This window comes from Calidris pugnax, unplaced genomic scaffold, assembly GCF_001431845.1.
Source record: "Calidris pugnax isolate Ruff unplaced genomic scaffold, ASM143184v1 scaffold30, whole genome shotgun sequence".
Lineage (NCBI taxonomy): Eukaryota > Metazoa > Chordata > Aves > Charadriiformes > Scolopacidae > Calidris > Calidris pugnax.
In genome coordinates this window covers 5,055,464-5,077,470 of record NW_015090776.1, presented here as the reverse complement: position 1 = coordinate 5,077,470, position 22,007 = coordinate 5,055,464, and the positions used below count along the sequence as shown (strand labels likewise).

Here is a 22,007-nt window from a genome sequence, read left to right as displayed (position 1 = left end):
AAAATGGAACAGGACTGGTTGTGTCCATACACTCAGGAGGGGCTGTTTTAGTGCTTTTCTGAACTTTGAATTGTAAAACCTTGATCAATGCTTAACAGGCTTTAATTTCACACCCACTCCCCCGATACTTGAAATCAAATTATTTACAAAAGCAAGTCAAGTGGTTTTATTCTTCTGAGCCACCTTTTGGCTCTTGTTTTAATCACATGTTCTGTTGTTTTAGTTTTTTTTTTTTCTTCTCTCTTGTGGTGCAAAAGCCTGATCAAGCAGAATCATGACTGTGAAGGCTTTTGAGTCAGAAGTTGTGACACCAGCTGTGAACAGGTAACTGTCAAAATGTGCAGGAATTGCACATAGAGAGGCAAAAAATTGTAAGAGCATGAGTTTTCTGGACTCTTAACACTCCAGCTAGTTAAAATAGGCCAACAAGAAGTGCAGAGCTAAAGGTACAAAACCATGATTTTTCTTAAGAGGCACAAAGATGACAAGTCCAGCTACGCCATCACCTTGGGATTAAACAAGCAGGAGATTGGCTTGCTGCTTCTGGGATTGTTTTTGCTACGTGGTAAGAATACAGATGGACAAACCCATCTGAAAACACTCGACTGTAGGTTACAGATAGTACCCTAAAATACGCGAGGAAGCAGGTTTGTACTCTGTACAGCCAGATCTGCCAAATATCTTTCTGGAGCACACAGCAAACAAGACTTGCTTTAGACTTTCTTTAGTAATGAAACTCTTCCCTTGAGGTTGGTTTTGACCTGTTTCCCTGCTCTGCCATCCCGGAGAGCCAAGATGCCCTTTGGAGTGTTTGATGACACAGAGCAGTGGGATCTCATTGCTGCTCAGGTTTGAGTGAGGCTTTGTGAGGGTTTACCAGGCCGGGGACCCAGCTCCTTTCCTGCAGAAACTGAAGTCATCCCATCAAAGATGTGGTGGGAGATGCAGAGGTCTATTGTGGTACAGCCATTTCTTTCTCTTTGAGAGCCTCTGGGAGTCTTTCCTGGATGGTTGTAGAATCATAGAATGATTAGCTTTTCAAGGGATCATCGAGTTCTACCCCCTGCCCTGGGCAGGGACACCTCCCACCACACCAGGTTGCTCCAAGCCCCCTCCAACCTGCCCTTGAACCCCTCCAGGGATGGGGCAGCCACAGCTTCTCTGGCCAACCTGTTCCAGGCTCTCACCACCCTCACAATAAAGAATTTCTTTCTAGTATCTAATCTAAATCTCCCCTCTTTCAATTTAAAACCATTACCCTTTGTCCTATTACTACATTCCTTGATAGAGTCCCTCCACATCCCTCCTGTAGGCCCCCTTCAGGTACTGGAAGGCCATTATAAGGTCTCCCCGGAGCTTTCTCTTCTCCAGGCTGAACAACCCCAGCTCTCTCAGCCTGTCCTCGTAGGAGAGGTGCTCCAGCCCTCTGATAATTTTTGTGGCCCTCCCTGGACCCGTTCCAACAGGTCCATGTCCTTCCTATGTTGAGGACTCCAGAGCTGGACACAGGACTCCAGGTGGGGTCTCATGAGTGCAGAGCAGAGGGGTAGAATCACCTCCCTCACCCTGCTGGCCACACTTCTGATGCAGCCCAGCATGCGGGGGGCTTTCTGGGCTGCCAGCTGATCTCGAGCTTCTCATCCACGAGCACTCCCGAGCCCTTCTCCTCAGGGTTGTTCTCCAGCCATGCTCTGCCCAACCTGTATTTGTGCCTGGGTCCCATCCTGAGAGATGCTGTAGCACCACAGCAGTGGTTTTGACCAGTAACTCTACTCACTCTGTTCCCAGTATGAGCTCACCACGAGTCTTCGTTCTCCACCACGGTTAAAGGTAGCCTTGCCCACCCAGCTGCTTGTCCATGAAGGGAAAGAAAGACTTCTCCAAGCAGTCTTTTTTGGATCACAGTCTTTTCCCAGCTTAGAAAGGAGGAGCTCTGGTACCAGAATATGCATCCTGAAGGCAGCCCATTGCAGGGAGCTGGCTAAGGAGGATGTGATGTGCTCAGCTGGTCCCACACCAGGAAAACCAGGCTGAAATTGCCCAAAAAGTAGTGTGGGTGTGGTACTGGTGAGCCAGTATCTCTGTGGTGCCTCTTTAAGTGCTGTAATGACAGGTTCAGCACAGGCTGGCCACCCAGAGGTGCAGGTGGACTGCTGAGGGCGGCATTGCCACTTATTCCTCGCTGGTGGAGCTGGCCGGCTTCAAAACCAGGGGATTTTCCTTCACCCCATCTGCTGTGCTGAAGGCTCAGGGCTTCACAGAATCTTCTAGGTTGGAAGGGACCTTAAAGATCATCTTGTCCAATCATCAACCTCCAGGTCTGTTTGCTGAAAGCTGCCAGGTTTTGCTCTCCCTGGAGCAACACTGGAACACAATGCTGTCGGCCAAGCTGAAGTTCCTGTGGCCAAATGCCATGGAGGCATCCATCATTTTAATGCTACTAATACTTATTTTTGCACTTTTGGACAGGAAACCTTTAATAAACACAGTCTTTTTTTATAAGTTAGAGCTGGCTAGCCAGGTGTAGCTTTGGCTTCTGGATGTCTAGTGTATTGATCAACCAGTGTGTGGCTTGCAGGCAACTCGCTGAGCCAGTTGTGGAAGGTGGACTAATGCGTTGCTTATTTTGTAGTGGATTTTGAAGACTTCTCCAGGCTTGTGATGGAGGTGTCAGAGAAGCTTCCAGAAGCCAGGCAGCAGCAGGAGGAACTCCCACTAAAATGAGGCAGTTGCATGGGGCTGGGCATCAAGGCAGGGAGACTTCTAACCTGGTCTTTAGCCAGACATTTTCCACTGTTGTTCTCATTATTGCTGCTTTTCCAGCATAGCCAAGAGCTGGGAATGCTTTCCTAGACAAAGTGTCCGGTGGTGCCTTTCGTCCTGTAGATCTGCTGTGAGTCAGAAGCGGAGTAAAGAAGCTATGAACATTTTATATTAATATAAAGATGCTTTGTACTGGTTGAACCAGACTACACCTGACTATACCAGCAAATCTGTGTTCTCAGATTGGCACGGGAGTGGGACTGGGCCATGCTCTGCATGTTGGCTGGCAAGATAGACACAGGACTGGATGTGAGAGGTGAAAGAGAGAGGAGAAACCTCCAGTGGTGAAGGAACGGCCAGGTTGGGTGCTGGGCTCTGTGCAACATGAATCACAGAATCATACGGGGTTGGAAAGGACCTCTGGAGATCATCTAGTCCAACTCCCCTGCCAAAGCAGGAACCAGAAAAAGCATGATCTCTTCCCCCAACCTCCTCATCTGAAAAGAATTTGTGCTTGCAAGCTGTGAATAAGCAGCTTATAAATAGATGGAGGAGTGAATTCTCCTTTTGTTTGCAGAAGGCCGTGTCGTTAGTCGCTGTGCTTTGAGGGTGGAGTGGCCAGAGCCAGGAGCTGGTTGTGTGAGCTGGCTATTTTTAGTGTGGCTCAGTGGAGATCTGGTTGGGAGCCCGGGGTGGGGACCAGAGCTGAGCAGGGGTGATGGGCAGCGTTGAGCAGGCTTCCTGAGCAGGCTGCCAGGTTCCTCACACCAGGCCTGGCTCAATCACCGCAACAAAGAGGGTGATCTTCCAGCCTCAACAGCCTCCACAGCTCTTGTGTCTGGCTTCCACACACAGGATTGAGGCACTGGGTCTGCTTGAAGCTGTGGCGTTATAGCTCTGTTAGAATCATAGATGAGGCACTGGGTCTGCTTGAAGCTGTGGCGGGTTAATGAAGCAGTGGGTTATAGCTCTGTTAGAATCATAGAATAGAATTGCCCGGGTTGGAAGGGACCTTTCAGATTGAGTCCAACCATCAACCCAACACTGACAAACCCACCACTGACCCATGTCCCTCAGCACCACGTCTGCCTGGCTTTTAAATACCTCCAGGGATGGCGACTCCACTGCTTCCCTGGGCAGCCTGTTCCACGGCTTGACAACTCTTTTGGTGTAGAAATCGTTCCCAATCTCCATCCTAAACCTCCCTTGGCACACAACTTGAGCTTTGGGACCCTCTCGCGCTACCACTTTTCCATCGCGCGCTCTCCTGAGGTGGTCTGCAAGATGCATCTTCCACTGATGGGTGTCCTTTGTATGTTTCTTCTGTGGACCTAATCCTAAAACCTTCATCTCCTGGTTAGTTCAAGCTCTCTGTATACCTTGAAGCGAGATGCTTAAACCCTGGCCTCAAAAATTGGCAGCTTCCTCCCGTGAGGTGCCTCCACGCTGTGGCTGGTGACACAGAAGATGCTGACGAGCGCTAAACCTTTGGCCTTTAGCAGCGCACGGGTGGCAGTGCTCGCTCTTCCATGGCCTCATTTGTTTGTGTCGGGTGGAGGGAGGAGCACACGGCGACATTTCTGTACAAAAGCATATCGTGCTGCTTGCTATTCATTTTCCTTACGGTCTAACCTGTTCCCTCTGCCTGGTGGTGGTTTTCGCCGGGTCAAAAGCACTTAGACTCGCGTTAACCAAACCTCCTGGCTCCACACACAAAGGAGCACGGAGCTGTGGCCGCTCTGAGCGTTTGAGGTGCTGTGTGGAGCCAGTTGTGGCATTTGCAGGGACGTGAAAGATCTCAGAGCTCTCTCCAGGTAAGTTTTCCGTCTTCTTTTAGCCTTTTCACGAGATGATCCCCCTCAGCTCCCTTTCTGCTGTTTATTTTCAGCCGCCTTTTGTCCTAAATCTTTCTGGATTCAGTGGGAATTTGCGCAGAAGACTCCGGTTTCCCTTGGTCTTGTTTGCAATGTTTGTCATGCCAACGGGGCAGTAGGTAATTAGTGACACACTGTGTGTTTATTATCTGTTTAAAAATATTACGGAAAAAATTGCCCAAAGTTTCCAGTGTAGGATGTTGCTGAACTGCCTGAAGTTCCTGGCTCAGCCCGGACCATCCCACAAGGTTTTTGTATGGCTGAGTTAGGGTAGATGTTTCTGCTGCTGGGGTGGTTCTTGGCACACACACTCCTATCATACGTATCGTGAACACCGGGAGCGTGCAAAAGGAGGATGTATGAGGGAAATAGGTGTGTGGCTTGAAATGAGAGTGGGTATTTATTTGAGCAGGGCATCTTGAAAACCTGGTGGTCCTAACTCCAAGACTAGTTCAGTCGACTGAGATAACACCTATAAATAGGTTAATGTACGTGGGATGAGGTTTGGAGAGAAGAGGTTTGGTAGAAAACCACAGCTTGATGCTTGGTGTTCCCAGCACGGTGTTTCCACATCCTACCTCACTGCGGGGTGAGCTTTCTCCATAAGTCAGCTACTTGTTGGTTTGGGATTCCTTATAATTATTATTCTTTTTTTCCAGTCAGTGTTATGGATCTTACTGGGATTTGAAATCAGCCAGAGTCTGAGCACAGTTTTATTGTAACTGAATGCAAGGCAGGCTGGGGAAAGAATCAAAGGTCACAGCTTGGGACCACACTTGGAGACTTGTTTACCTGTATGCATCAACCCCTTTGCTTTTAAAGGGACTTAAGAGTATGTTTCTGCTAAAATAATGTTTAAAGGAGCTGTGCTCCAGAAGAGAATTCTCGTAGTAATTAGGGTCTGCAGTGTGCTGTATTAATGGGATGGGTTGCTCCAGTGTGTGTACCTGTCAGGTGAGGAGAGACTCGGTCAGGTCTGTGGTCTCAGCTGCATCTGCTGTTCCCATAAGGAATGGCAGGAATCCCAAATGTGGTGTTTGACCTCTGTGCCTTTCTAAGGACACCTCAGAGTTCTAAAAACTATATCCAGCGCCTCAAATACTTTTATTAGGTAATTAAAGCCACGGTGGCTATTTGTGTGCTGCAGAAAATAATTCCAGTTTATTTAGCAACATCTGCATTAGCTTCCCTGTGGCTGGTGTGAATTTTAACCTCAGCTGCACGTCAAGTTTTCGAGAAGGGCTTAAATGCATTTTTCTTCCTGCGAAACAGCCCTCGGGAACACAGGACAAAGCTGGAAGGATATTTTTCCTGGAGCATTGCTCAGGATGTTTAAATGATTCGTAGCCAAGGTGTCAGCACCGATGATCTGGGTGATGTCCTTGGACTAAGCCATCCTTTCAATCTCCTTGTTGCCAGATCCTATTGCATTTTCTGCCAACACCTGTAGAGACATCCACAAGGGAAGTGGAGCAGCAGGAGTGGAAGACTACATGAGGCTAAAGTTGTAACATCTGACTGTGTTTCTTCTAAATTTCAGAGTGATCAGGGTTATCTGATTTTTCTAGGGCACGTTAGCTGCAATATACTCACCTAAAACCCATCAAATACGGTGGACAAGGCGCTATGTCTTGTGTTCTCTTCCATCCATTAATTTCTGTCATTTTCAAATTGACCCAGGTTGGTCAGAGGATGAGCTCTGCTTTTAGCCCTCGCTTTAGAGCTGTTCTTTGGCTGTTGGTTAGAGCAGTTTTTCAAGGGCCAGGTGCTAATTGCAGAACAGTAATTGTTCTGCTGCCTCATCTATTTGCATCTCGCTGGTTCCTGCAGCACCTGCTTTGGCAGGCCTGCAGGATGCCTCCTCTCTAACCCATCTATTTTTGAAAACAGATCAGGTATTTTGCTTCGAAAACTAAAGTGTAACTCTCCAAGGCTGGCTTTTTTTCGAAGGATGGATTCAGACAGAAATGGGCTTCCTAAATTATAGGTTTAAAATTACCCTGCCATTATCCAACAGCCTGGCACTTCTCCAGAAAACTGAGGACGTTTGGAACCTTTTCCACTGAAACGATAATTGCCCAATGAAAACAGGATTTGGGGAAACATAAACTGATACCAAGCTACTCCTTTTTTGCTATAAATTATATTGACTCCGTGCTATTGCAAAATTACTTTGGATGATTTGACCATGGAAGAATGTAGTGAAAGACTCTTATTACCACACTAACGTGCGCAGGGAAATTGCGACGCATCCAAACAAATCTAAAGCTTAGACGAGACTTTCCACTGACTTCAAACAACTCTCTGCTTTTCTTCCTCAGAGTTGCTCAGACCACTATTAAAATGCCTTTTAAGGACCTTAACAACCAGGTGTTTTCCTTTGTGTGGCAGGACGGAAGTCACTTTTTCTTCTTCAGCCAAATTTTCAGTATTTGGTTTGTTTACGCCACGCTGCCTTGAAGGCGATGAAGGACAGAAATAAAAAACTCCTGACTCTGAAAAGAAGTAGCTGTTTATGCAAGGTATCGTTTTCCCCATGAAACTCCCCGTTGCAGGATCTCGTTGCATTTACTGGTGTCCTAGAAATGATTTAGAGAGTTTTAAAGATGTGGATCAGCAAATGGATGGGTGTGTGGAGGTAAGTCAAGAGATGTACAGAGATTAGGGAGGACGTGCCCAGTGGATACTCTCTGTGAGCACTGGAAGTGCCAAAGGGAATTGAAAAAACAAACTTTCCAATGGAGTGTGAGCGATTTCTTTGTTGGGCTCGGTTTGCCCACCTGCTTTACCCTGCAGGGTGGAAAGGGTTACATTTCCCTCTGTGCAAGAGACAGTAAAAGGTGGATGTTGGAGAGTCTGTCGGGCTGGTAGAAGTGAACTCTCAGGAGCTGCTGATGTATGAATGGAGTAACCTTGGAGATGCAAGGGAAGACCAACAGCTAGACATTGAGATTTTAACAAATGCCTGCCAAGCGAGGCAGAACATGTGAAAAGAGCGTGGCTGGACCCCAGTAACCTTGGAGATGCAAGGGAAGACCAACAACTAGACATTGAGGTTTTAAACAAATGCCTGCCAAGCGAGGCAGAACGTGTGAAAAGAGTGTGGCTGGACCCCGAAACAAAGGGCTGAGGTGCTGGGATGCTGGAGGAACTTGGTGGAGGAGGAGGAATGGGGTAAGGCCACACCTGAGGTCCCTCTGGGGCTCTGAGCCTGGAGGAGCCATTCAGAAACACCTTTTTCCTGGGTGGCTTGTGTGCAGCCAATGACAAAATGACTTAAATGGCAAGAGTAAGGGATTTTTGATAATGATATACACCCCAGACAGCCCAACTTAAAATGAAAACTAATTTCCAGCCTTCTTACCTGAAATGAGTTCTCTCCAGTCCCTGCTAATAGCATAAGCTCCCAAATGCACCCTCAGCTGACTCTGAGTTTGAGATGCCTGTGGATCAGTAAAGCAAAGGTTCTCTGTGTGTGGGTTTAGAGGTAGGATGTCACCTTTAATGCCATTCAATGAGCTGAGGTAGAGGGGAGATGGCCGGGTATCTGTAGATGTGTGTAGCTCCTGTGCTATTTGTGGAGACTGCAGCTGATGGTGCAGAGGGTTCACTTCAAACTGGAGGCTGTAGCTCTGTTCTTCCCCACCTCTTTGTGCAAATGCAAGGAAGACTTGGTCTTATTGAGATCTTCAGAGTCTGGCTCTTTATTTTTCCAATATTTTCAATAATATGGGATAATTCCTTCTGTGGAAGGAACATGCGTGCGGCCAGGAGAGTGCTGTTGGGGGGGGGAATTTTTTTTCCTGTCCTTGAGCTCAGCAGCGAGCAGTTCACCCAAATCCCTTTCTCTTCTCCTGACGCGGGCTCTCGGGGCTCAGTGGGTGGGCCAGCAGGAGTTAATTCATCACTGCATTTTTTGAACTTGACTTTCCCTGGAGCAAAGGCTGGTCGTAAGGCCAATACTGGTCTCAGGTGGGCTCTGAGGACTGCTCTTGTCCACGATGGCATGGTGAATTCACCTCTTTACACAGTAAGCTAGTGACAGGTCTGTTTCTGTTTTTTTAAAAAAAAAATTAAAATATGTTTATTTTGTAATTGCTTCCTATCCCTCTACCTCAAGGGTGGTTTCTCCCACCTTTGCAGTGCTGTCTCCAGGTGAGCCCATGTTTGGTGAGTGTGGGAAACCTGCTGTCTGCTCCGTGGGGATCTTTAGCACTTAGAGCCCTGCAGCCCAGGTTGGGACTGACTCCTGTCGAGGAAAACTCAAATTTGAGACAACTGGGGTCCTGTTTCCTCCACTGGGTATGGAGAGGAGCGGGGTGGGACTCCCTGGCTCCCTTTTCCTGTATTGGATTGTGCTCGGTGCTGGGCCAAGCCAAGGCAGGAGCTGGAAATCTTCTGTAAGGTCACTGTCTTGCAATATCTCGTTAAGCGCTGAAGCCATGCGTGCTTTCTTCGTCATGGGCTTGGGTGGACATGAGGACTCCCATTACAGCAAGGTCTAGCAGGTCAGTCCAGCTTGTTGATGAGCCCCATCAAAGAAGTAGCGTCAATCACCAAAGTGATTTCCATGGCAGCTCAGAGAAAGGCTGGAAAAACATTTTGCCTGACGAAAGGGTAATTGCAAATGTTTGCATATAACAATGTCATGTCTAAAGTTGTAGGTGGTTGCTTGTTTGTGCCAGTGGGAGGAAGAGCATTTGCTGTCCCGGTGTGTTTTCCTGGGTGGATGAGAGCATTGATGCCAGCAGGGACTTCAGCCCCGTGGGAGTGAGGCCGAAGGGTGTCTGTCTGTCTGTCTGTCTGGCCGTCAGTGTGCTGGAGCCTTGTTCAGAGACGAATACCTGACAGATATGCTGTGCTGCACAGAACCCAACAGCCTTTCATGCTGCTGCCAAACAGAACTCCCCGCCATCTCCCCAGCTGTTCCTCATTAGCTGTCCTCGCTGTGTCACTGCGCCTGACGGGAACTGGCCTTCACAACCTGCTCCCTAAACACGGCAGAAACGTGTAAAAATGCTTTCCAGAGCTCGGCTTGGACAGGGGTTATGGCTCTGCTGCTGCAGGTCTCCTGGCTCGGACCTGGGTCTGTCCCTGGGAAAGGATAACAAAACAGAAGGCTCATCTCATCGCCAGTTGTTTATGGTGGTTTTGGGAAAGGTGGGAGCAGCGTTACAGCTCGGATGGTTCTGTCGGAGCTCGCAGGGTCTCTGTAGAGAGCCTGTCTCCTCTGCACTGCAGTAGCACTAATCTCAGGCCAGAAATAATTCAGGGGATTTTTTTGGCTGCGCTTCGGAGAAATTCATTCAGTCTAATGGCATTTTTGCAAAGGAAAAACAAAAGTATCTAAGAGCCTGAGGTTGGAGGAGTTGGCTGTTGCACAGCGGGTGGAATTCTGAATGGAAAAATCCTGTGGATTTCTGCTATGCAGAGCTAGTTGTCTAGACCTATTGTACCACCTCGTGTCAATTAAGTTCTACCTGAAAACTATAGGATGGTTGCCACTAAACACTCATATTCAGTTGCATTCCATAGGTTCAAGATGCCTATCTATGACAGAAATAAATGCGAATGCTGAATTGCTTCTATGAAATCCCATTAGCAAAGCTTTCAGAATTTTATTAGCTACCTATTTCACAAGTGCTTTGGCTAATTTTAATAATATGATTGAAAAAAAAAAAGCCATGCTGTCGTAAGCCAGAAGGCTGTAAAACAGCTGCAAAATATCAGCTGGTTTAGGGTGAGCACAGGGGATGCTCAGGCAGCTGAGCTGTGCCAGGTAGAGCACAGCTGAATGGGGCTTGTAGTATTTTTGTTGAAGGTGTCTTTTGAGTCCACACTTGCAAAAGGAGGGGAAATCTAGAAGCAGAAGAAATACGAGAAGTTCAGGGACACGAAGAAAGAAAAAGCTTGAATGCCGTTCTGTATTATTTGGTCCACCCTGTGCTGGAGAGGTGCTGCAGGCGTCCGAAAGGGACCTGTCAATATTCATCATCGTGCCAGGATTAAATGGGGTGCAGAGTCCCTGGCTCCAGCATCCAAGGACACTCCAGCCTGAACCCCTCCATCCCTGCCTGTGCACACAGGAGGTTCACTTCTGCTGTGGCCGGGCTGGCAGGGCCTGAGGCTTTCCTGTCGGGCTTTGGTGAACACAGGAAAAATGCCCGACCAGCACAAGACTGTAAAATTCAATTTCTCTTGGTGCTGGGGTGCTGTACGCTTTGCATTTTCGTTTGGCTGGTGGAAATTCCTGAGCTTGAGCGGGGCATCAAGTGCCTTATGTTGTTGTTGTCATTTAGGAGAGGTTTGCTTCCTAGTGGTTGCTTATCTGCTTAATTCAAATAGTGGGTTTGGACACTGAGACTGCCTGAGCTGTGTTGTGTGAAAGCCCACTCGTGCAATAATCTGCCTTTCTGAAAAGCTGAAGATCCTGTCTGAAAGGACAAGTGCACTAAGTTTTGCAAGGAGCCTGGCTGGGAGATGCCCTTGTCCTTCCTGCCAGGTTATCTGTGCTGGGATCAAAATGGGGGATCACGGGAACGTGCCGGGAGCAGCAACGTTCTCCTCCATATGGAGATGACCATCATGGGGAGGATGACTCAAGCGCTGTTGTTCAGCCAAGCCATGTTTGCATGAAGTGAAGAGTATGCATGAATGACCTAATGCAAAACCCCTGACTGGACTTATGTCCCTTTCCAGAGACGCGCTCGATGCTGCCAGCGTCCTTTACAATCGAGTTGATGAAGGCGTTCACCAGTTGGTGATGCTGTCAAACACACGCATCCAGGAACTGGAGCTGGTGATGGAGTTCGAGAAAGTGGAAGAATGTTTTAAGGAGGTAAGGCCTGGTTGTCAGTTCCAGTGACTGCCTGCTGCCACCCTCTGACTGTACATCCCACAGCAGGTCCTGGCCTATTGATCTCTTGTGTGAAGGTGTAGAGTGATGCCTGTAGATCCTTAAAAGGAACACCTAAACAACTGAACACTACAACCTGAGATACATTTTCAGATGTGCTGAGAACCAAGCCACTGTTTGCCTGGTTATCTGTTGATGCCAAGTATAGAATAATGGAATGCTTTGGGTTGGAAGGGACCTTAAAGCCCATCCAGTGCCACCCCCTGCCCTGGGCAGGGACACCTCCCACCACACCAGGTTGCTCCAAGCCCCCTCCAACCTGCCCTTGAACCCCTCCAGGGATGGGGCAGCCACAGCTTCTCGGGGCAACCTGGGCCAGGCTCTCCCCACCCTCCCACCAAACAAGTTCTTCCCCACATCTCAGCTCCATCTCCCCTCTTTCCGTGTCAAACCCTTCCCCCTCCTCCTAGGGCTCCCCTCCCTGATCCAGAGTCCCTCCCCAGCTTTCCTGGAGCCCCTTGAGGGACTGGAAGGGGCTGGAAGGTCTCCCCGGAGCCTTCTCTTCTCCAGGCTGAACCCCCCAACTCTCTCAGCCCCCCCTCCCAGCAGAGGGGCTCCAGCCCTCCCAGCATCTCCAGGGCCTCCTCTGGCCCCGCTCCAACAGCTCCATGTCCTTCTGCTGGTGGTGGCCCCAGAACTGGAGGCAGCACTGGGGGGTGGTGTGTGTGTGTGTCTCCCCAGAGCAGAGCAGAGGGGCACATTCAGTTAAGTGACAGTCTCCTGGCTGCTCTCTAGGAGTGGGTCAGTCAAACCCCATAAACAGCTGTGATGTTTCTCCATATGTAACGACCAGGGTGTAGTGGCTCATTGGTAAGCAGTACACTTGGGGGTGGAGTGTCTTTTCACGTTGTTTAGCAAAAGTACCTGCCCAGCAAGACTGCTGAGAAGCCAATCATCATGCTTCATCCTGAGAAACAGCAGAGGAATGGCAACGAGCTGATGACGAGTCCGTGTGTCCCCTCCGGGCTGTGGATCCTGCAGGGTTTGCTTATGTCCTGCTGCTGAATGAGCCCCACATCGTGTACCCCAGGGTGGCTGCCGGGCCCTGCTGCCTGCTCTGTTGTTCGTGCTCAGGTCCCTGCTCTCTGATAAGGCCCAGGCACACCCTTTCCCCTCTGGGTCTGGCCCCAGGACACTCCTTCTCCTCTGGAGCAGCCCTTTCTACAACCTGCAGGATGGGGAACAGCCAGGCTCGACCCTTCTACCCCCCTGTGCTTCTGTGGGAGGTTGTGGTGCTCGTTGAAGCTCTTTACAGCCGTGGGATGACTGAAGGAAACAGGCACTGGGTTTCAGAAAGGCCTTAGAAACCTCTAGCTACGGAGATAGAAACCTTAAAAAGTCATAAAGTAGTTCAGGTTGTCTGAGCATCCTCTGAGATCTCATCAGTTCTTTCAGTGTTGCAGACCCCAGATGTTCAGTCCTGCAGATCCCTAAGCCCGAACTCAACCTTGAAATTGGGGAGTCACATAATCACCATTGCTGAAACTCAGCAATAACGAGAGGTTCTGTCTATCACTTATTACCCTGTGTGTGAAGGGTTGTGTGCTGTTTGGAGCTCACCTTAGGAACTTGCATCCTTAAAGATCAGCGCTAGGACCAGTTTGACCGTTGCTGTTCTAGGATTCTGGGCTCTTCTCCTCTGGAGAGAACTGGATTTGCAAAGGAGGCTGTAGCCGACCTGTTATTTTCACGGGCTGAGGTAGATCCATGAGTTTTAATGACTTCCCATTTGGGAGTAGACACTTGGGCGCCATGGGCAGTGTGTGTTCAGGATGAGAAGTGTGATGCAAGAACCGTGTAGAGACTCCCTTAAGCACACTAGTTCCAATTAATTAGGTTCCTAATTCCAACCAGGAATGAAAAGAGGCACAAAGGCAGGCTCTGCAACCTGTCCCTGCTGAAACTGAACTTTTTTTGGCTTGAATTGAGCAAAACTGACTGCTCGCAGCTTGCTTTGCTTGCAGGTCACCAACGGTGGCAGCTTCTAAGCCTGCCTAGGAGCTGTAGGCAGCAGCAGTGTGCCCTCCTGCAGTATGGGCCCAACTTGGGAACATCCCCCTATCTCATCTTTTTGCCCATGGGCTTGTTCCACCAGCACAGACCCTCTCCTTTCTAGTCCAGAGGACTGGGAGTTGGTCCCTGACTGTGGAGTTGAGTGGGGATATGGATTTAGATGCTGCAGGAAAACAGGATGCGCGGGTGTTAGGAAACATTTTGTCTCTCCCTTCCCCCAGGCAGAGCTCTGCCTGAAGCCTTGCAGACCAATTTATTACCCTGTTTTTAAAACCCACGGCTGATGGAGACGCTGAGTTGTCCTGTTTGGCCTCCTGCATCTGCTTTGCTTTTAGGACACTTGTTAGTTCTGTACCCATGTTTCAAGATAGAGGCTTCCAAGTGCAGCAGTGGCTGGGCTCGGAGGAGCCTGCAGTTCCTGCACGGCTTTTTGGGGAGCACTTGCCTTCCAAAAACCAGTAACTGAGAGTCTCAGAGAACTGGGAAACACTGCAGATGGGGAGAATCTGCCACTACGTTCACACTGATGGAGTTCACACCCTGCCAGTCAGAAAAGGGAAGTGGTGTAGGAAATCTCTCAGCCAGGGAGATTTTTATCCCACTTGGGGGCAACAATAATAGGGATATCAGCCCAGCCTGCAGGTTGCAGGGCTTGCGTTAGCCCACGGCTTACCTGAAACAGAGCAACAGAGCCCAAGCAGCTACTTGCCCTGTTTATGCCTAAGGCCAGTGAGCAATAGCAGAGCTTTGCAATTGCTCAGTGACCTGAAGAGGAAAAACACCTGGGAGGAGGTTTGGGCTGAAATCCTGGCATGGGGGGAGCAGTGTACACATGCATTCTTTCCAGTAATGAAGTGACCAGTGTTAGGAGAGCCATTCCTTGCTCTTTCCACATAAAGGCCTACCTCAGTGAGCAGCACAGAGTGACTAATAGTGGAGCTTTTCCTTTTTTCTCCTAGGTCAGCAGTTGGATTGAGAATGTTGGCAGAAAGCGGCTAAAGGAAACCATCAACCTGGATGATTCTTTGGAGATGCTGCTTCAAGCACAGAAGCAGTTCAGGGAGTTTGACCTTGTTGCCAGTGTAAGTGTTGTCTGATCAGAAAAATGTGTTCTCCAGAGTCTGAGTTGGTAACGTGTGTGCCTTGTATGTGCTCAGCCAAACCCCTGGTGCTAAGATGGCACTGGGAGAGGGTTCATCACCAAGGTGTCTATCATTCCTTTGCACCACCGAGCTTCTCTGCCCTCCTTTTGTAGACATAGCCCCCAGCTCAGCCCTTCAGTAGATGGTGTTTGTCTGTCTTAAGAAAAATAACGACTGTGATGATGGAAGATGGATTTTTTTTGTTCATCCCTTGATGCATTTGTAACACTGTCTTTTTTTGATCCTAACTGACCTGTGGCCTTACAGTCTGTGCCTTTAGAAGCTGCTGGGTGGCTCGTGTAAATCCTAACAGAGGTCAGGATATTCCGCTGTAAACAAGTCCACCCCTGCTTATGTGATTTGAACCTTAAAAACAAGTCTAATTAGTCCTGGTCGTTAATGACCTTGAAGACTATCTACTGTCCACGTCAGGTCTCTATACTCACACGCAATTGCATTTTGCTTTCAGGAGTATTGTCGAAGGGGACAGGAAGCGCTAAAGAAGATGGATCGATGGGAGGACTTCTCCTCTGTGGATGTAGAGTCTTACAGGGTAAAGCTGCAGAGCTACAAAGAGCAGCTGGAGGAGTTCTGCACTCAGCTGGATGAGACCAGGCACCGAATCTGTGAGACGGTCAGGCTGTATGAATTCTTTGACAAGGTAAGACTTCTCTGTGCATCATCTGCTGCATGGAGGAGGGCCTAAGAAGCCTGCCTGGCTTGGTTGTTTATGAAAAGTGTGAAACACAGCATGTGTACCAACAAGGGGCTGGATCTACCACCTGCAAAATCCCCTTCATGCTTGTGTGTCTGGAGTGATTCTTCTCAAATCAGTATGTGGAAGAAGGGGTGGGTGTTTATTCAAGAAAATATCTGCATCTCTTAAGAATAGAGGTCTTCTGCAGTCTGAGCTGTAGCTTGTAGGCTTCTCCTGTGGCTGCAGTGGACAGAAGAGTCGTGGCAGTGCCGGCCAAAAGATTGGCTACTTGTGTCCAAGTCTTGGCCACCGGGCCAGGGTAGGCTGCCTGCGTTTTGTTAAGCCCTAAACATAGCCCAGCTCCTCCCTTGTGATGGGCTGTGTGAGGACATGGAGCACCAGTATGGGGTACTGGGCAGTGTGGCTGCAGGACTCAAGGGGACTGGGTTGGCCCAGTCATCTGTGAAGCAGGAGAGGATGTGTGTGGTGACGGTGCTGAGTCCCTCACCTTCTCACCTGCTTGGTTTAATGCAGACCTGCGGCTGGATTTGGTGTCCTTTAACTTCTGCAGATGAATAAAGAATAGGATTTTCTAAGTGCATTTTAAAATACAGCTTTGGCAAGCACGGGAGGCCAGGGAGCCTGTGCTCCATTTATTCCACACTTGTACAAACATTGGGTATTGAACTTCTCAAATTCCAGAAAGAATAGACACGAAATGTTAAGCTGTACCAGATGTAGGTGCCACTTGGTTGCTGTCTCTGCGCTGGCTTCTTGGCAGCCAGAAGCGCTCGGAGGAGGGGGCAGGAAATTGGGCTCAACATGAGAACATGGAGAAGCCTCCTGTGCGAGGGAGGAAGGCGGAGAAGGAGCAGCCCAGAACGTTGCTGTCAGGACGTGTGGGGATTGAGTTTGGTGATGCTGGGCCCATCTCTGCAGTTCCCTGTGCAGGTGGGAGATGCTCTTGTGGTGGGAATGTGTCATTGTGTTTTTTCCATGCTGGAGAGAGGGGTGCTGTCTGTGTGGTAGGAGAACAGCAGGAACCCATGCTCTGCTCACTGAGCACAGATGTTCAGGGGCTGCTTTTGAACACCCCTTGCCATCGTGGGCGATGCTGGGAAGGCTGCGTTTTGTCATATTTCCCTCAGATGGTGCTTTTGTGTCCCTCAGCTTAAGTTTGTGGCCAAGCCAAATGTCAATCCTGCACGAATCTACCCAGCCACAGCTGGAGATCTCCGGAGCATGGACGTGGCACCTAATGGCTGCTCCATGCCCTGTTTGGGCATGGAAGCCACATTGTGGTAGTAGCTCTTGGGCTTCCAGGGTGGTTGGACATGACTCAATGGCCATGGGTGTTCTTCCACAGCTTGAAAGCTTGGGCCATTCCCAGGGGCGTAGACCCCAAGGATGGCCCATTTCTTTTTTTAGGGCTTCAGAGCAACCCTCATACAGCTTCTTTTTGGTGGATGACAGTTGAGGATGCAGTCCTTGGTGGTGGCAAGACCAAGAGCATCCCTCTCGGTTGTGCCTTTCGTGGTGCGTAGCCCCGGTGACAACTGAGTGATGGTGGCACAGTGTTTGTGCACTGCTTTGGTGTGGAGGAGAGGTATCTCGCTTGGTGAGGGAGGAGGGTTTTGATCTCACTGGTTTCAGCAGAACTGTAAACAGTGCTGGTGGTGTAAATATCACACGTGTGTATTGGGAGCCGGTGGCCAACCGAAACCTGGGGTGTGGAGGGGATACATCCTGCAGCTGTAGGATGGGAGCAGAAATGGCTGCGCAGCATCAAAGTTCTTTCAGTGCCGATAGCTTTGAGCTTCATCTCCAGAATCTCCTGCCTTCCCAAAGCAAAGTCAGTGGTGTGGTCTGGGAGGGGGGAGCGGGGGGGAAAGCAGATTTTATCTCAACTGATTTCACTCTTCTGATGCTGAGCTGGGGTTGGTCTTGTCAGTGCCTGCCTGACCCCCTTCTCTCTTCCCCAATATCTGAGGGCATCAACAGCAGGAGTCTAAACTAAGCAATGTCCTTGGTTTTTCCTTCTTGTAACAATCCTGCAGCATGCCAGACCCCAGGATTTGGGGAAGGAGCCCAAGGATGTGTAAGCAATGTACGCTGTGGGAACGAGCTGGCACACTCTGAGCTCTCCAAACGTTTTAGCATGTGCCAAGGGAGTGGAGGATCATGGTCTTCATCCCTCGCTGCCTACTGGGAATAGGAGGCTCCGTTCTGCTGCTCCTTCTTCTGCATCTGGTGGACAAGTGTTTGGTAGGGTGCTGCCTGTGGCTGCCGGACAGGACAACACAACCCTCTATGGTCCATGAAGACACCGTAGCGTGTTTTTTCCCTGCTTGGCAGTTCCTGGTGGCCTGTTGGAGCTCTGTGAGGAGGCAGGCTGAGCTGGGCCAAACCGTGTGGAGCTTGCAGATGGGCTGGCAGGCTTCCCTAGCCAAAGCCGTGAGCGGTGCCAAGCTGGATGTTTCCATTTGTCCCCGCTTCCTTTGTGGCAGGAGCTCTCGGTGCCTGACAGGGGCTGGGTGGTGGTTGGGCTGAGGCAGGAGGAGCGGTGGAAGGAAGCTGCTTTCCCTGTCTCTGATCGCGGGCAGAGGATTGTGTTTCAGTCCCACAAACTCAGTGCGGGCGTACTTGGGGACCTGCCACCTCCCTGTGGCTTCAGGCCTGGTCTGGCCATTGTCCCCTTGTTTACTCAATTCCAAAACTGTGTTGGGACCTGGCACCACACGGTGCTTTGGCGAGGAACTGGGGAGCTGAGCAAGCAAGGGTGTGTGTTGTAGAATCATAGTTGTCTCGGTTGGAAGGGACCTTTCAGATCATTGAGTCCAGCCATCAACCCAACACTGACAAAACCCATCTCTAAATCATGTCTCTAAGCACTATGTCTACCCATCTTTTAAATATCTCCAGGGGTGGTAATTCCACCACTTCCCTGGGCAGCCTGTTCTAATGCTTAATAACCCCTTCAGTGTAAAAATTTTTCCTAATATCCAGTGTGAACCCTCCCTGGCGCAACTTGAGGCTGTTTGTTCTGGGGTGCCTGTAAGGGCAGTGGCCAGTGCCCTTCTCTCCCACTGCCCATCCTGGCTTCACAGTGACACTGCCATAGACACACCAGCAGTACCAGAAGGAGCTAGAGCAGGTCTCCCTCTCCTTGCTTGCCCCATGAGCCTTCACATTTTGTCCTCTCTTGAGCTTTCTCTGTGTGAAATTATTTCCCAGCTCACTCTTAACATCCCTCAGTCTCCCCATGCTCTTGACTTTACCGTGAGGGTTGCAGTAGATGATCTCCAAAGGTCCCTTCCAACCCCTACCATTCTGTGATGAGCAAAGCCTGTGCCCGTGGGCTTGAAGTGGCCCGTGCGAGGGCTGTGTGCCCTGTCAGCACTGCAGCCACCTCACTCGTGGTGACACGACTGGTGAGCTGGCACACGCAGCACCGTCTCTGCCAGCCCAGCGATGACAACCAGCCCTGCAGGAGGTCAGTAGTGAAGGTGTGTGATGCTTGATGGCAAAAGCCACTCTGGAAGTGACCCGACCAGAAAGGGCAGAGTCCCATCACGGCGGCTCAGTGCCTGCATCCCCTGGGGTGCCCGGAGCCTCCCAGCTGAACTGCCTCTGTCATCACAGGAGGGCCTGAGGTGGCCCCCAGGGGCTTTTTCCTGCTTCTCAGGATGTTGTGCAAGACGCTGCTGCTTTCGGTGCTCGGGGAAAGAGTGGGCATTGCTCTGTTCTGGGAGTCTCTTGGGCCCTTGCCTTGCGTTTCCTTTCTGAAGGAAGCTCCTCCGAGTCCCACCGCTCAGGATTGCTGGGATGAGACAGGGTAGCATTTCCCTTGTTGGGATTTCTTTGGGCTCTGCTCCATGGGCTGTTCCTTCAGTGGCGTTCTCTGGCTGCCACCCCCAGATCCCATCCCTCAAAGGACCCCTGGTCCTGTCTGTGCCGACTGTGGGTCCTCAGTAATGATCTCCATCCATCCATCCAGAGCGGGCAGAATGTTGCCCAACCCCTCTCCATCTGTGTTGACATCTCTGCTGGTGTGAGTTACCTGCTCTCATGTGTGGATCTGCCCCCACAGCCGGTTCTTCTCCTCCTCCTCTCCCTCTCCTCAGCCACTTTGTTCTTTGTGGCTTAGAAAACAAAGCCTTTGGCAAGTGAAGGAGGTGCCTGCCCTTCCTGGGGGAGGGCCAGCTGTCCTGCATTTGATTATGGCAGCGCCTCCTCATCCCTCCCCATTGTCCTGGCTGCTGTAGGAATGCCAGCCTTTTTACGCTCCATCCCCTGAACAAGTGTTGCTGCCTCTGGGGCCCGAAGAGGGGCTGGGGACCTTCTTCCCATCCCTCCAGGCCCTGCTTGGCAGGAGAACCCTCTCTGCACATCTCCATGCACCTTCCCTCCGCATCGCATCCCCCCTGTCCTGACTCCGGCAGCAGCAAAGCCTCTTGTAAGTACCAAGGGTGCTCGGGGGGGGGGCTGACGGGTGAGTTGTACTGAGATTGTTTGGGGAAACAATGTAGAGAAGGCTTTTCACTGGGTTGCTTGTGTGTGGCTGTCTGCGTCCAGCCTGAGTCAGAGCGCTTTGTGTGCCTCTTTTGTGCGCTCAGACGGAGCCCGGGGAGCTCTTGGGTGTCTTAGCGTGGTCCCTCCGAATGCCAGGGCTGCTCTGGCTGTAACGTGGCAGCGCCTGGCCCTCCTTCTCTTTATTAGAGCATTTTTCCTGATTATTTCACTGGGCATAATTTAATTGCAGCTAGAAGGCGTTGCAGGGCAAGGTGGCACCTCTCCATCTGCCCCGACTTCTTTCTGTTAAAGGTGGGGGACAGCGTAGGAGGGGGCTGCTCTCTGAGCCTGCCCCAAAGTTTGCCGGGCTCCCGTCCCAGCCTGAGCCCCATTCCCAGCTTCCAGAGGTGGATCTGAGCCTGGATGTGACAGCAGAAATCCACAGCGTGACAAATTAGCCGACTTCCACAGATCTCATTACCTCCCACTTCTCCCCAAAAAGATTCGGAGCAGTGACCTGCTGATACCTTGTTTTCTGCTGTGCTTGGTTTTTGATGATGTACCAGATATTATATCGCAGGGGATGGATTTGAGGGGGAAAAAAGAAACCGAGTCCCCTTCAGGCAATAAATTATTGATGTTTCTCTTTGCTTAGCCTTTGAAGAAAGAAGGATAGTGAATGCTGGGCTGTGCGAAGGTGGAAAGGATTGTGGTGATTGACCTAAAACTGTGGGTTTTTTTAAAAAACTTAAAATTTTTTTCTATCACAGGCCGGTTGGCACAGTTGCGAGTTAATTTTACTGAAAGAGTGTTAGGATTCCCTGTGCTGGGAATGTGCTTGAAGGAGATTTGGAAAGCAGAACTTTGCACCGAAGTGGAAGAAGAGGCATTTGATGTGTCCTTACTATAATGTACTCATTCTGAACAGAGATGCAGGTCGCTGTGCCACGGTGCTTGTCTCTTGCTGGTCGGAGCGTGGCTTTGCCCCCCAGCACCTCTGAGCAAATGAGGTTTATGCTGTGGCTTATAATAAAGTCTCTGGGAGAAAATTAGCACACACTGTTCTCTTTTTGCCTCTGCACAGAGATTGGCTTTGCTTCTCTGGGGATGGGCTGTGCAATGTTCCCAAGTAACAGCTCTCATTTGTTACTGGGGCAAGTTCTCAAGCTGATGGAGGAAGATCCGAGCAGCGCAACGGAAAGGAACGTACACGGTGCCTTCCTGCTGCTTGTAAAGCTGGTTAGGGGAAGCCACTGTTCTCTGGCTTCAACATTGTCTGACAGCAGCTGTCTCATCTCTCTCTCTTCTCCTTCCTCAGTTCTGCTTGTAAAGCCATGCCCCCACACAGGTCTAGTTTGATTTGCTCTACCCTTTCAGGGGTGTCCTTTTTCATGCACGACCTTGAGGCAGTTGGGGGAAGGAGCCCAGAGGTTGGAAAATTGATCCTCTGTCAGAGTTCATGCAAGGTTATTGTGTGAAATCTCTCCCTTCTCATTTTCAACAGGTTTTTGCTGGAGAAATCTTCTTGCAAGGTAAATAAGCCTCTGTTTACTTTCCCATCAGAAGGTATTCACTTATCAGAAGGTTTCTGCTTTGCCTTGGAGTTTGAGATAGCCCTTTTGCACAAACAAGAAGTCTTGACCCTTTACATCTGGTCTGCTGCAGCTTCCCTGTGTTTTTCTGTCTTGCAAAATGAGTTATTTGGAAATGGTTCTGGTTTATGACTTCTCCAGTAATACACAGCTGGATCTACTGGTGCCCAAGCTGGTTTCTCTCATGTTTCATCAATGACTTTATTGCCAAATGGGCATCACAGCAGTGCCCCCAGCTCCCCCAGTAAGCTCAGTGAGGGGAGGCGAGTGGAAATGGTACCTTTCTGGTTGCACAACACAGGTGTGACTGGTGCATAAGTTTGTCCTTCAGTGTTACAGGGCAGCAGTGAATTAATTAGGGTTTTTTTCACCTGCTAAATTCAATCAGGATTCGCAGCTGAAGGTGAGAAGTTTCTGGGTTTGGATGCTTTTGAGCATCTTCCCCAGCACCTCAGGCTCTGCTGCAGTGCAGTGTGAGGTCTGTGTGATATGGTGGTG

At 50.0% G+C, this 22,007-nt stretch overlaps 1 protein-coding gene across 3 annotated transcripts in view; it reads left to right on the top strand.

Annotated features, from left to right (window-relative positions):
• Positions 1–22,007, top strand: part of PLEKHG4 (pleckstrin homology and RhoGEF domain containing G4) — a 90,581-nt gene that overhangs the window by 47,021 nt on the left and 21,553 nt on the right. For all 3 annotated transcript variants that reach the window (XM_014948898.1, XM_014948907.1, XM_014948891.1), the window contains exons 11-13: positions 11,337–11,475; positions 14,526–14,648; positions 15,178–15,369. In XM_014948898.1, the coding sequence (XP_014804384.1) occupies positions 11,337–11,475; positions 14,526–14,648; positions 15,178–15,369 (454 nt within the window). The remainder of the gene's footprint in view (positions 1–11,336; positions 11,476–14,525; positions 14,649–15,177; positions 15,370–22,007) is intronic.